General features: G+C 35.9%; 1 protein-coding gene across 6 annotated transcripts in view; it reads left to right on the plus strand.

Annotated features, from left to right (window-relative positions):
- The window catches only part of tenm2b (teneurin transmembrane protein 2b), a 368,733-nt gene that overhangs the window by 240,146 nt on the left and 112,928 nt on the right, over positions 1 to 15,659 (plus strand). For 2 of the 6 annotated variants that reach the window (XM_055181249.2, XM_055181250.2), the window contains exon 2: positions 11,980 to 12,189. The exons of the other annotated variants lie outside the window; for them this stretch is intronic. In XM_055181249.2, coding sequence (XP_055037224.1) covers positions 11,980 to 12,189 — 210 coding nt within the window. The remainder of the gene's footprint in view (positions 1 to 11,979; positions 12,190 to 15,659) is intronic. 6 annotated transcript variants of the gene reach the window in all.

A 15,659-nucleotide genomic window follows, 5' to 3' on the forward strand; every position in this document is an offset into this window, starting at 1 on the left:
GTTTTTCACTTGTATTGAAATTGTAATTTTTTTATTAAAACCTTTAAAACCCGTTTTCTTTTAGTCATGGAAGTAAAAAAGCAGTCTTTTAATTGCTTTAAATGTATGGCTATCCAATATCATCAAAAAATAATTTACAAGTATGTAAGATAAGGTTTGAGGTCTAAAAATACTTTATTTGTAACAAACAGGAGATAAAGAATTTACAAGCGTCTTTCCGCACGTTCGTTTCAGCACTTGGACAGCGTTTTTTTTAAGCAAAGAGTTTTTTTAAGCATTACTTAAAAATGTTTCTCATCTCACCATATCCACAGGTACAGAGTCATCAAATACAATAAATCCGTGAGGTAGCATTTAAAAAAAACATTTAAAAACAGATGCATTTGTTTAAAGCAAAGCATTTATTTTCTTACCAGGCTACAGGTGAAGCAGCTCTTTGTGCCTTCTAACGTCTTATAATTAGTCCTCATTTATGTCTAAGAGACTCAATAATAATCTTTTACATTCAATCCTTTAATCTTTCATATTTAAAAGCGTTTTTGTGCTGCTGCGCATTCATGTACTTTGTAATAAGAAAACCTGCGTTGTCCTCCCGTTTATAGGCGCATATAACTAATGCGCTCTTTAAATAACAAAAAATATATTGCGCCATTGACTTTAGACTTTAGAGCAGGTTTTTGTTGGTCAATGGCGTAGTCTATTTTAGTTGCCTCAAAATAGCAACGCGCCAACAATGCGCCTGAACACACCTCATTTTCAGACCAGAACTCCCATGGGCGCAAAAGGGGGCGCAAATGCATTTGCTATTTAAACAACACGGCGCTAAACGTGAAAATTAGGGTGGAAACTAGCGAAAGACACTTGCGTCGCGCATTGCGCTGCATTGCGCCAGGTGTAAGATAGAGCCCCAAGAGTTTTTGTCTTTGAAAGGCATAGATGATCACGTCTGACTGGAGCACCGTGGTTGTGATTGTGGTTAAATTGTTTAAAATTACTTGAATGTTAACATTTGCAAGCCTTTGAAACACGTGCAAATGATAAACTTTCCCTATTTAAGTTTGCGTATAACACGCAAATCGCATGCAAGCCGAACTGTGGGTCGTGACACGATCCGCACGGATGAACTGTGATCTGTTACACCACTACTGTGAGTAAACAAAATCTTAGCAATCTTTGTGTAAAAATATTTTTGGTTTTGAAACTATGGCGGATCAAATTATACTGTGGTGGGCCACTGTCGTTTAAGTAAACTATGGATGGCTGTGTGTGTATGTATAAAATATAAAGAGGAGTGTAGTACGAAGCCAGGTCATTTATGGCCATGAATCATGATATCCCATTTCCTTCTTATTGTCAGTCTCACTTCCTCTATTGATAAAATAACAAAAAGCTCAATAAAGCATTTCTGTGTGGGCACTGAGGGTGGTTTTCTTTAAAAGCGACTGTGTGTGGAACATGTGCCTAAATCAATACTCCTAAATCAAAGTACTTTCTGTGGCTTCATTTTATGTCATTCAATTACTGATGTTTCACATTTTAAAACATTCAATGACTTTCAAGATCTGATGAGAATGCAGCTCAATTATTGATAATTCGCTTTTTGTGTACATGCGTTGTGCAACAGTGTCAAGGTTTTCACCCAAACAAGCCAGCCAGCCACACCACTTACTCTGATGTTGTCCAAGGTCGACATATATAGCAGAGAGAGCAGACAATGGGCAGTCGAGAGCAGTAACACATCCCACAACGCTGAAATGAAGATGCTTTTGGGAGACTCAACGTAAGCGAACCGAGTGAGAGACAGAAAGAAAAGAAAACACAGATGGGCTGAGGCAGACGGCGAGATGAAAAGGTAGCTCCCACACCTGTTTTCTGCCAACCTGAAGAAGAAAAGAGAAATCTTTGCGTACACCTGCACAGCTCAAGATATTTTCCTGTAGCCCATGTGATTCGCATAAGGACTTCATTTTTCCCTAGATATTTTTCATGTTAACGACTCCATAATTACACCCACAAAAACTTCACAAAACCATCCAGGAGGCTGAACCAGCATGCTTCTTTGAACTTATCACTTACAGGTGTTATCAAGGAAACGTACCGCGGCCCACTCCATTTTTCTCTGATTTATCTGGAAACCACAGGTGCTCGGTCACCATGGGAACTACTTCGCTTGTGAAGAGGTTACCCAAATATGATTCGGTCCAGCCAAAACCCAGTCAGCTGTGATGCTCCATTTGGCAGTCAACTGTGACTGTCAATGGTATTACTGAAATTCTGACAGTCAATCACACAGATTTTTTTGCTTTTCCTCTTGTTGTAATGCCTATAGTTTTGGACACCTGGTCATTTTTGAATGAAAATTAGCATTTTGTTAATACGTGTATTATTAATCTCTAACTTGATTTGCATAGACAGCAGTGAGATGACATGGAAAGCAAATGGAAACCTGCTTCACATATTTTTGGTTAAAGTGCACCTATTTCATTGCTAAAAAAACTTTATTTTGTGTATTTGGTATAATACAATGTGTTTGTGTGGTTTATGGTTAAAAAACACATTATTTTTCACATACCGTACTAAGGGTGTCACGATTTTGATTTTAAATCGAAATCGATCGAAATTAAGTCACAACCTCGAACTTCGAATAAAAAAATGGGATCGCCGATGCTGCCACGCCCCCATGTCACGTCCAGTCGGCTTGCCAGGCGGGGAAAAAACCTCTCAGATATTTATATTTTAAACACGAGGGATGTATTGCTACAACTCCTTGAAATGCATATCATAAACAGGATAACTACCTACTGATCTGACTTCAAACAGGACGCAGCTCTCTGCACGTGCGCGAGAGTGAGGCGCCAAGATGGGATAGTTTGCCTCAGCTCGCATGAAACGCATAAAACTGAACAAATACGTAATGATTACTACTTTAGTTTATGTTTAGGCTTCGGATAGATGCAAAAGCGCATGCATGTAAGACAGATAGAAGCGCAGCTGTTAATGACGCGCTGGATTTTTTTCAGATGCTAGTCCAAGACGCGTGCATTACGTCCATGTGCGTGCAATAAGGAATCCTCTCTACAAGCTCTCTCACGTAAAGTGAAGCCCGCAAACCCCCATGCAAGGAAAAGCATGCAATGTGCATGCTAATGTGAAACTATAATAATAATAATAAATATTAATGGCATAGCATTTTTTGGTTTTTCAAAAAAAAGTAAAAATCGAGAATTGAATCGAATCGTGACCTTAGAATCGAAAATGTAATCGAATCGACACCCCCTGATTGGACAGTCCCTGATTGGCCAGCTAATCTGTACGTTGTGATTGGCCTGAATACCTCTGACATCAGACGGAAATGTGACACCCCTTACCATGTTTGAAAGATTCAGTCACAATGCAATGTTAACAGGAGTTAACTTACAGGCTGTGAGTCCGAAGCGGGAGGAGTTATAGGGCTCTATCTTACACCCGGCGCAATGCGCGACGCAAGTGTCTTTCGCTAGTTTCCACCCTAATTTTCACGTTTAGCGCCGCGTTGTTTAAATAGCAAATGCATTTGCGCCCCTTTTGCGCCCATGGGCGTTCTGGTCTGAAAAACGAGGTGTGTTCAGGCGCATTGTTGGCGCGTTGCTATTTTGAGGCAACTAAAATAGACTACGCCATTGACCAACCAAAACCTGGTCTAAAGTCTAAAGTCAATGGCGCAATGTGTTTTATGTTATTTAAAGAGCTCATTAGTAATATGCGCCTATAAACGGGAGGACAACGCGGGTTTGCTTATCACAAAGTACATGAATGCGCAGCAGCACAAAAATGCTTTTAAATATGAAAGATTAAAGGATTGAATTTAAGAGATTATTATTGAGTCTCTTGGACATAATTATAAATGAGGACTGATTATGAGACGTTAGAAGGGGCAAAGAGCTGCTTTACCTGCAGCCTGGTAAGTAAATAATGCTTTGCTTTAAACAAATGCGTCTGTTTTTAAATGTTTTTTTTTTAATGCTACCTCACGGATTTATTGTATATGATGTACCTGTGGATATGGCGAGATGAGAAACATTTGTAAGTAATGCTTAAAAAAACTCTTTGCTAAAAAAAACGCTGTCCAAAGTGCTGAAACGTGAGGAGAGCCGTTTGTAATTTCTTTATCTCTTGTTTGTTACAAATAAAGTATTTTTAGAGTACAAACCTTATCTTACATACTTGTAAATTATGGTTTGATGATATTGGATAGCCATACATTTAAAGCAATTACAAGCCTGCTTTTTACTTCCATGACTAAAAGAAAACGGGTTTTAAAGGTTTTAATAAAAAAATAACAATTTAAATATAAGGGAAAAACAATACAATTATTTAACATTAATCTTAAACTGGGGATCTTATACCTCCGCTTAGTTTTTCAGTTTACAAAGTCCGTCATCTAAATAGGGATAAGACATAGCGCCAGCGCAACTTGCTTTTAAAGGGAATGAGAGCTGTGACTCTCATTGGTTTACTGCACGTTACGCCCAAAATACTCCCATTACAATAGGACCTACCCTTTTCGACCATGCGCTCGTCGCAAAAACTATTTTTCCCGTCGTTAAACTAGCAAAAGTGGATTCGGGCACGCCCATTTAGACGTTGCGCGCTTTAGACAATGCGCTTAGATCGTTAAAAGAGGGCCCATAATAATGTTGGTGTTCTTAACATCACCTATCCCAAGAAGTAAACTGTTGTCTACAATCCGTGTGTTTGTTGTAGTCCAAGAAAAGAGATTTACGTTGGAGACGATAACTCATGTCATCGTTTACTTTTGGATTTGTACCTTTTGCATATCATTAACATTTACTAATACACACCTACACACCAAGAGAAATTTGAAAACGTGATTCTGACAATAGGTGCTCTTTAAGATTCTAGCTTAAAATGCTTAATTTTTTTTTTTTTAATATCTCTATGTGATCACTAATTGACAAAGTAGGGGAGAGCGGGGTATGTTGTCACACTTTTCACACTGTCTAACATTTACTGAGCACCATACATCAAAATGGTATAAATCTCATACCAAATGAAAGAAGGAAGTCTTGGGCACATATGTTGTATTCATAACATCTTTATATCTTATCTCATTACAGAGTTGTAGACTGTTGAATAGTGACTGTGCACTTGTGACAATTTGCCCCATCGGAGGGTAAGTTGTCACACTAGGGCGGGTAAGTTGTCACACTAGATTATCTAAAAATAAGAACACAACTACTTAATTTTGAATATTGATTTTAATTTTTAAACTCAAACCAAACTGGAAATATAAACATCCGTGCCTGGAGAATCTGGAAAAACAATTATTTCAATCCAAATAATGCACATTTCAATTAAGTGGCAAGACCACTTTACTTTGAACTTTGGTTCAAATGTTCTATGGCTTTCACATAAAACCAGATAACTGAATGGAACGCTGCAGATAACTTGCTTAACTTAACATGTTTAACCTCTGAACAAAACAGATGCCCTGTATGACTAATAGGACTCATCTCCAGAATCACAATTCTGACACACATAAATTGCCTGGCCTGAGGTGCAAGCATCATGGGCCCAATTGTTGCATTTTACACATTTTACCCAGGTCTCCTTTGGACGACTCTTTGAAAATGGCTCTACACAGACGAGGCAGAAGCACTCTTCATCATCTGATGATGACTCTTGCATGATTTTTCTTCTTTTAGCTGCCTTGTTTTTCATAGGTCCAGATTTCTGCTTCCCTTTCTTTTGAAACAGCTTTTTGCTAGATTGAGGCTTATTCTTTTCTATATCATGTTTTCTGAGCATGTTCGATGTGTTTGTTTGTACAGGGGCAAGTTGTCAGATGTGACGACTTGCCCCAAAGTCATTGAGACAACTTGCCCCATACTTACTTGTGTGCTAATGTTGTCTAAATCTCAAGTTTAGCTCATCATATCACTTTAGCTAAAGTATCAAAAGACACTTTACGGTCTCCTCTATTTTGTGCAAAATAATCATTTTAAACATTCACACCTAACAAAGTTGTATTGCATAAAATGTAAAGTGATTTTTTTTTACTTTTTAAGCAGAAAAATAAGAAAATTGTGCTAACCTCAGATTACAGTGATCTTGACCACATGTGAACAGGAAGTTCACTATAGAAGAAGAAGTCACATAAAGTGGCTATTTGATTTTTGAGATAGAGCCTCTAGTGTTGGAGTTATTAACAGTGTGACAACTTACCCGTGTGACAACTTACCCCGCTCTCCCCTACTTGATAAATTCGTAAGCTGTCAGCATCATTGTTATACAGTATAATGGGTTATTCTGTGTTCCTTTTTCCGAATTTAGTGGCATAATTCAGTTTATTGCTTCTAGTGGGGAAAAAGCAGAACGCATAAATTTGTTTCAGATTGTTTTTGAACTTTCAATTGATATGCATCATACATTTTAATTAACTTTTATATTTTGAAGGCTTTGATTGTGATAATCTTAGCAAAAATGTTTTGTTTCCTGTCCTTATGTACCGCTCGGATGACGCACAACTTTTGAATCCCCCCATTTTGTGTGCTTGACACTGCCACACAATTGCTGTTTTTCCCCCCTCTGCGACCCTCTTTGTCTTTGTTTGTTTTGTTGGCGGACACTGATATGATAAATCTTCGCAAATGTCACTGACCAAGCCATCGTGAACACAGACACGGCAGGACACCAACCGAAAGGATCAAGAGGGAGGAAGACACAGAGAGACTTTAGAAGACCCAATGGATGAGAAGAAAGAGATGCAGAATGAGTGAAAGGGATTGAATGAGGGATTGTGCTGTGTTTGCCTGAGAGGATCAGTCCTGAAGCAAGACCTAACCACTATGCTCCAACTAGAAGCCATGCCAACAAACACACATCCATAGAGGACATTGAGAAGCAACAAAATCGCAGCTCTTTTTCGCGTCTGCTGATCTTTCTTGGCATGCTACAGGTGTCTGCTCTGTATACATGGCAGATAAAAGAGAGGGTGAGTGTGGCGAGTGATAAATTGCACTTGTTACGGTGTGATTTGTCACTCTCTTTCCCACAGTCTGACCGCGTCCCCTCCCGTCCCTCCATCTTTGATGGTGGACACTAAAGTGCTCCTGTAGATTTTCTCTTTTCTCCTTCACTCATCTAAAAAGGACATGAAATCACAATTGCATTACATCTGGATTGTGTGTGCGTGTGAATCTGGTCCACAGCAGAACTGGAAGGTGTTGTAGACACAGGGAGAAATTGATTGAATCAGCCATCGTGTTCGGTGGGGTGGGAATCCTTCAGGTACCTTGTGGTTGGTTTTGATTTTACTACAAGGAATTGCAATGCATTTCTTAAACGATTTTAGGTGCATCTGAATTTTTGTCTTGTATTAGAGGCTCTGATGCTTTCAGTTTGTACAAATGCAAAAACGGATTCGCATGAAAGTTTGTCATGCTCAATGAGGGAGCACACTGTTTTCTGAAAATCAGTTTTGGAGAACGTGCAGTTCTTTATAAATTCTCTATAAAAATAGCGTTTGTGATGGTTGTATAGTATTTGTTTGATGTTTTCTAAAATTATCAGCATGCGCTCGTGTTCGTTTGCACAGCATAAACATACCTTTTCGCTGTACGCTGCTCCAAATACGGCCTCATGCTGTGGTTGCATGCCATATGGCACTTATCTGTATCTGAAATATTATTTCTCGCATATGCTTGTATTAAAGTGAAAAAGTGAAAGTGACATGACTGTCAAGTATTTTCATACTCGAAATGTGACACCTGCATTTAACCCATCCCAGTGAGTAGCGAACACACGCGCACCCAGAGCATTGGGCAGCTATCACTGCAGCGCCTGGGGACCAATTGGGGAAAATGTGACTTGCTCAAGGGCACCTCAGTCGCAACCTGCCGGTTGTGAGATTCAAACAAGGATGTTCAGATTATATCCCTGACTTTCTAATCATAAGGCCATGACAGCCCGATACTTTGCGTATAAAGTTAGCATTAAAGTTGTATACTTTATATAAAAAAATGTAACATTTGGAATAGGAAATTTTGTTGATCAATCTAGAATTGTTTAAGAAAGAATTGCTATGCTTTGGTGTATCAGTTTTCACATTGAGTGAAAACTCTCAGAACACACAATGCTGAAAGCTCAGATGACACAGTCCAACTACACATGAATGCGCTACCCAGTCTCACAAGGTTTTGTGATATAGCCACGTCATTTTTTGATTTTTTTTCGTGATCATATAACGATTTCCTGTTTTCGTGTGATTATCGCGTATTGGTTGCTCAACTGCTTTTTCCTATTTTTAAACCATTGTCGCTTCGGTTTAAGGTTAGATTCGGTGCTTGCATTAGAATGTCACTTTATACATTGGTTTATACAATTTTTTCTGATTTATTTTTTTATATGTCGCCTGGCGTTAGGGTTAGAGTTGGGTTTAGGTATGGATGTCATATTATGTAAATCTATCCCTAAACCGAAGTGACAATGGTAAGAAAATAGGACAAAACAGTTGAGTAACCAATACAGGTAATCACAGGAAAACAGGAATTTGTTATACGATCACGAAAAAACACGGAAATTTGTGATAATATCACGAAAAAAGAATTTAAAAATTATGGACTGGACTAGCTTTTAAATAAAACCCAGTATGCGCTTGATACTCTAGGTTGACCTCGTATATAAATCTCATTGTAACTTGTTGTGTAGGGCCCTATGAAATGCGTTTTATTTTTTCATAAATTCAGTTTTTTTTTTCAAATTCTGTGTTTTCCATTTAAATTTTTCTAGATTCTGCTTTTAATGATTAAATAAAATTTTAGCAATCAAAAAGCAATTCAAAACATTAAATAAATACATTTTAACAACAATTTATTGAACAATTTATTGAACTGTAACCGCAATGTAGGAGAAAACCGGGGCAAAACTAATGTGGGATGAAAGTAACAAAGTGATTTTCTCCGAGCCCTGATAACATTTGCATCCCAAACTACGACAGCATCTTAGGCACACAACCCCTGACAGAGCTGACAAATATTGCGTTATTTTCTCACCGTTTTCCGCGTTAAAGGTGTTTTTAACCATGATAAGTAAATTCCTAAAGGGGTCATTTTTTTCGCGTTGTGTTTCTGGTATAATGTGTTACAGTACTGATCAATCTACAGGTTATTTAGTGATCTAACACATCCTGAAGTTTGACCTAAATGTGAGGAGATCCTGTCGGGTCGAAAGTAACACTTCATGCTCATGGTGTTCAAACTGTTGAAAAGTTTGTACTGTTGGTTGCTTTTATAACATTTGATAAAATGGAAATTTAAAATTAAAATCTAATTTCATTATTTTTTACAAAGATAAATTACAAAATATGTTTGCAGTTACATATTAACGAGGTCATAGTCATGTATATTTAATAAAAACACTTGTAACACAAAAAATCTATTTTGTTTTGTTGTGTTACTTTTGTCCCTGCAGGTGGGGTTGAAAGTAACAATTCACTACTTATGTTTAAAGTGACATTATACTGAAGTCTTTTAACATTTTAACAAAATTCCACCTGGTATTGATAGACCACACTTGTGAGTTATTCACCACAGCAAATATATGAAGAGTTTGGTTCCAAAACGCGATAAACGCCATTTTTGAAAAAAATGAGTTACTGCCAAAATCAGTATTATATCAGGTCAGTAGTTAAAAGTAAATAATTAATTTTACGCAAAATCCAATACCCGCCGTGATATTCTGTCATCTTTTCTCCCTTTTTTCCCAAAATGCGACAAACGCCACAGCTCCTTTTTTACAGACCGCAATAAATCCATTTCTGATATTACAGCGCACCAGTCACGCAATGTAAACAAACATGGCGGCGCGCTGAGTACACGGAGTCCTAGTTTTCCTCATCTACTTTGTACTTCGTGATCAACAAACAAAACAAAATAAAACTTTAATAGCATTGCCAAACCTGTGATGGTTTTCTGTGACGGGAAAGAAACGTAACCCATCAACAGCTAATATTTCCGCGAGAGGCACACGGTTGCTTGTTCTCCCGACAGCATCAAGCTTCTCATGCTAAAACATTGTGTTCTTAATATAACAAAGTAAGTGTTTTGGTTAATGCCATTAATGTTTATTTTTTAATAATTGTATACCACTAGTCAACTAAATAAATATAAAATGGTAAAGATGAATGCACATTTATACATTGATTTAATAGATTTATAGCATTTTGAAATAAAAAACTGTCATGGATTTATTGCATTTTGTGGAAAAAATAATTAGTTTTTATAATAAATCTTTGAAAATCAAGTTATGGATTAGAATTTTTTATGTTTTTATAACCTAAAGACTGTATGTGAAAGTTTGTAACAGAAAATAGTGGTTTTCATCTTGTCACTTTCTTGGTATAGAAAACACGTTTTTACCGAAATTTGTCAAAATGGATTTATTGCGTTTTGGAACCAAACTCTTCATATCTATCTATAACATTATCTTTTAAAAATATATTTTTCTGAAAAATGGTACTTTCGCCCTCGCTCTCCCCTACTACAACAATGCATTGACAACTAAATGTTTATTTATTTATTTTTTTAATCATAAGACTATACTCATCTTGTTTTACCTTTCCAGTATCTGTATTAAATGTAAATCTATTAGTTATGAATTTGTCTGTCAACAATCTGATTTAACATTAGCAATGAATACAAATAAAACACAGCACAGTCCTCACTGCATAAATGTAAATGTACAGCTGCATAAGTTAAGTGAGTGATTTTCATTTTTGGTGTCTAATGAACATTTCTGACACAGAAAGCAGCAGGCTACTGTCACTTTAAGCCCCAAGACAGCATTGCTTCAATATACTGATAAACATCCAGCTGTTAAACAAAAAAGAAAACTTCAGTTCAGTGATCACGCGTGTGTTGATTGCCGGTGCCGATGTTCCCGTGTGCTTTGGATATGAGACCTCATGTTGTCTGAGGAACATACTGTGAACGGGCTATACACACTTTTAAATAGATGTGAACAGCGTCACGTTCCTGTTTTCTTGTTGTTTGTTCTAAACTTTGTTTACAGTTGTAGATCTGCTACTTTTCTTTATCTATCCTGAATTTGTAAATGATCATTTACTTTGTGTGGAGTGCACACAAGGCGGACTCGAGAAGAAAGTATACTGTAGGGCACCTTTTTTGTCTGCTGTGTCCCGGTCTTTGACGAAACCAGCTTGCGCTCTGATGAGGCATCGCTTGTCATTGTTTGTACCTTTCTTTACGTCCAACATTAAACGAATGGAAAATGTTTCCATGCATTTCTGTCATTTTATTTTCCAATTAATGAAACGTCAAAAAAATTTGTCAAATAATTGGGCTTAATGGGTTTTAAAAATAACTGAATCCAAAGTTTACCAAATTCTGTGCTATTCCATTTTTATGCCTGGATTTCATGATTCCGTCCACGTTTTCCGCATCACGAAAATCATAGGTCCCTGCCTCCCACCAATATAACAATATGAAGAGAAAAACTGCACTGCTGCATGAAGACTAAATTCTAGTCTATATGTAGCCTTTTCATTAATTTATAAGAATCATCAAAGCTGTCCTCTTTTCAGTCTGTGGCTTGTAGAATTGTTGTGCGTTTGATGTACTGTATATCCACCTGTCTGTTTGGTGTTTCTGAGGTTTCATTTCTGTTCTCTTTTGTGTGCATATCTTGTTTTTGTTAAGATAATGTCAACGTTAACTGGCAGAAATTCAGTACTAGCAGAAAGAAGAAAGAGTCTTTGGTGACAAGCGTAACTTAGAAAGTGAGGCTCTTAATGTCTGATAATATCTGTTTTGTTGAGTTCAAATTAAATATGAAAGAACGACCGCTGTGATTCACTTAATATTCATGGAATTTCACAAACAACAATTTCACTCCATGAAGTAACACACTTTTCCCACTTGTGTGTTTGTGTGTGTGTATGTCTGTGTGCTTGTCCTTCAGGTCGCCCCCTCCCTCCCACGCCTTCATCCAGCCTGCTTCCCCCAGCCCCTCCTCCCCCCTCCGCCCCCTTGCACCAGGCCGCCACCTCCATCAGGGAGTGTCAGATGCCCCTTTTGGACAGCGGCTCTTCCCATGCCATACTGGACCCCCCTCCCGACGACGAGTTTTTTCCCAACTCCTACCTGCTCCGTGCACATCCCCCCACCACCGGTAAGAGTGTATAGCTGCACCTCCTGCCCTACCATTATCTCTCAGCCCCTCCCACCACCTAAACTCCACAATACTTAAACCATAATGATGGCAGCTAACTCATGGCTGTAAACTAGATATTAGATGGAGGACTAGGTCAGAGTGATTATTAGCTTAATATCAGTTAAACATTAAACAGGATGACATTGAATTCACAAGCATTTTCTGTTCTTCGTAATGTGATTCATTTTGGTATCGGGAAATAAGATATTATAGCAGAAAATAAGATATTATAAACTTTATTTAGAAAAATTCATGTTTAAACAATTTAAAATATATAAGCAACTTAAATGGATTTTCATTGACTTTTTATCAATATATTATAACTGGAAAGCTAGTGATATGCTCATAATGACAAATTAAATAATAATAAATGAATAAATTTTTCAAAATAATTTTTGGGAAATCACAACTAATCATTTACAGAATAAAAGTTTTGTTTACATCATATATGTGTACTGTGTATAATAATTATGTATATATAAATACACACACATGCATGTATAATTTTAGTAAAAAAATGTATGTATTAAGTATATAATATAAATTATATATAAATATAAAATGTATATACACATGTAAATATTTATTTAATATACACATGCATGTGTGTATATTTATATATATAATTATTATACACAATACAGACACATATATGATGTAAACAAAAGCTTTTTTTCTGCAAATGATTGATTAGTTGCGATTAATTGTTATGCAGCTATACTTATTTGTTGTATAATGTAATAGATGTATTTCTAAGATATTTACTGGGCTCAGATTTTACATTGGTTATCATGTGGCAACATTTTTTGATAAATATATATTGTAAAAAAATCAACAAAAATGTATTTAAAATGAATAATTAAAAATTAAAGATGGGTGATTTTGTGCAGATTTATCAATCAATTCAACATTACTTTTTGATGTAATTTTCATTTTATTTAAAATGAATAATTGAGGTTTTGAAAAAAAGTCAAAACAGTGCAGGCGTTGTTGATTAGTACTGATTATTACCTGCGCTGACAATATAACGATATCCGCCCATGCTAAATTACAGACCATCGAAACAAAGTTTTATTATTTTATTCTTACTTTTTTGTAAATACTAAGCAATGGAGAGACGCCCCCACCCCCCCCACACACTGGCTGTCTTCCCCCGTGCTTGCTCTTCTTCACATCTTTTCTTCAATAGCAACAGACACAAGTTCAGATGACTAAAAACATGACCTAAACCTTACGTAGCACTTTGAAGAAAGTGTACCTGAATTATAAGAGTGCAAAACATGGCTGCATCTATTTCAGTGCAAATTCTGTGCCGTGTCTGTATAGATAGTACTGTGATCATGTGAATGAAATGTGACAAAACGCAGTTTGTGATGTTTTTGCTGACAAGGTGAACACACAACTTTACCAGTAATGTACGATTAGCAAAATAATGACTCTATTGAACAGATTTGTTAATAAGTTAAAACAATTTAATTATAGCCTGCATTATCAAAATGAATGTCTCGTTGATAAAGAAAAATCTAATCACATTCAAAACAGAGCATAAGACAAAGCTATAAATAGTTTAAAGTTGAGGGGAACTAATAAAATTAAAACTTTTGTTTAAAAGTGCCACATCGGTTGTGGCTTTTCTCCCAACAGTTTAGTTTGAAATCATCTAATAAAACCTTGTTTGGTCAAGAACAACTGTGCACAACTGTCAGCGTTTGCCACAAAAGTAGAAACAACAAAAATACAGACCATGGAAATAACCCAACACCAAATATCATGGACATTATTAAATTTACCTCGATATTTCTATATAATGTCTATAATTTCTGCACATATATATAAAAAACTGAATTTATTTTACTTTTATAATATGTTGATCATTTTCTTTGTGGTGCACTTGAATAGAACTTTGATTTCATAAAAAAAGGAAAGAAATTGTTGTTATTTTAATAATATTACCACCACAACAATATTAATATGCCAAATGTATTTATATACTGCATTTAACCAGACATTCACGTCTTAAACCATGTTTTTCCATGTTGCACATGTGAATCTATGTTTACTGTTGTTTTGTCAGGTCTGCAGACCTGTGACCTATTTTAGGAACTGTGACCCACCAGTTAAATACTTTCATCACTTCAATATTTTAGCATTTGCGTCATACCCTATTTTACAAGCACAGTGTTTGTAAAATTTTGAATAGGTCTGGCATTTACTGTATTTTATTGGCAGAGACTGTTTTATGAAAAGCATCACCACTGGCATAGGTGTCTGGCTGGGTGATTGTTTTTGAGAAAGATTTTTTTGGGAAAGAAATCTGAGACGATTGCACTGCTCCCACCCTGACACCATCAGTCAGGCTTTGTGTTCTCTCGCTCTATCTCTCTCTCTCTCTCTGTTGTTTTTGCAATGTTATAGTGATCATATATAATTTTTTCACTCTCTTTATTAGAATACAACCAAAAAATACAGGAAATGTGTATAGTCTTAAAAACTGTATAAAAATGTCAACTGATGTGTCAAGGTTTTTGGTAAACTCCCCTTCCACTTGAACAATAGCAGGAAACTGCAGGAATAGTCTTTTAACTTCATTCTGCTCAAAAACGCTCAAGATGTGTTAGTGCCAAGAGAGGTCACATTAAACACATAAAGAAGAAATGTCTAAAGAAGACATTTAGTCCTGAAAAGTATTTTTTTTAATGCATATTTCCTGTATTTTCTTTTTATATCTTAATATAATATATTGAAACATAAATATGGATTGGACATTAAAACTCTGGTGGTGGTGACCTAAGACTTTTGCACAGTATTGTACTTTTAAACAATAATTAAAAAAAAAATATTTTGAATTTAAACAGGTGTAGTTTTTCTATTTGTCAAACAATTATCCTATTATTTGGTATTCTATAAAATCACTTGATACACTACATTATATTAAAAAGTTGAATTTGACTTGGTTTTGATTTATCAGGAGTATACCCTTCAAAAACAAACAAACACAGTGTTTTGGGACAATACACTAAATGTATCGTCACATTTCTGTGTTATTATTGGAAACATTTTCGCATTTTGTGCTACTTTTTTGTGCAACTTGTGTTGTCACTTTTATTTATTTTAACACAAAATCAACACTAAATGACACATAATGTGTTAAAATAGCATAACACAAAAAAAATGTGTAAAAAATTAACACATCCTTGTCTTAAGAAACAACTAATTTGATCATCTTGTACTTATTGTACAGGATGTTTCATGTATAAAGCTATTATTCATTTAAAACTATGTGACCTTCACTGTTTGGAACAAAGCAACAAATTAATAACCATAACTTTAAATTACATTTTAAAAAAAATATTAAAAGTAAAAGCTTTTGCATCGCACCACTGAAAATTAATCTTAGAACTTAAAATTTAGATTGATTGCTATTTATT

Source organism: Misgurnus anguillicaudatus, chromosome 9, assembly GCF_027580225.2.
Source record: "Misgurnus anguillicaudatus chromosome 9, ASM2758022v2, whole genome shotgun sequence".
NCBI lineage: Eukaryota > Metazoa > Chordata > Actinopteri > Cypriniformes > Cobitidae > Misgurnus > Misgurnus anguillicaudatus.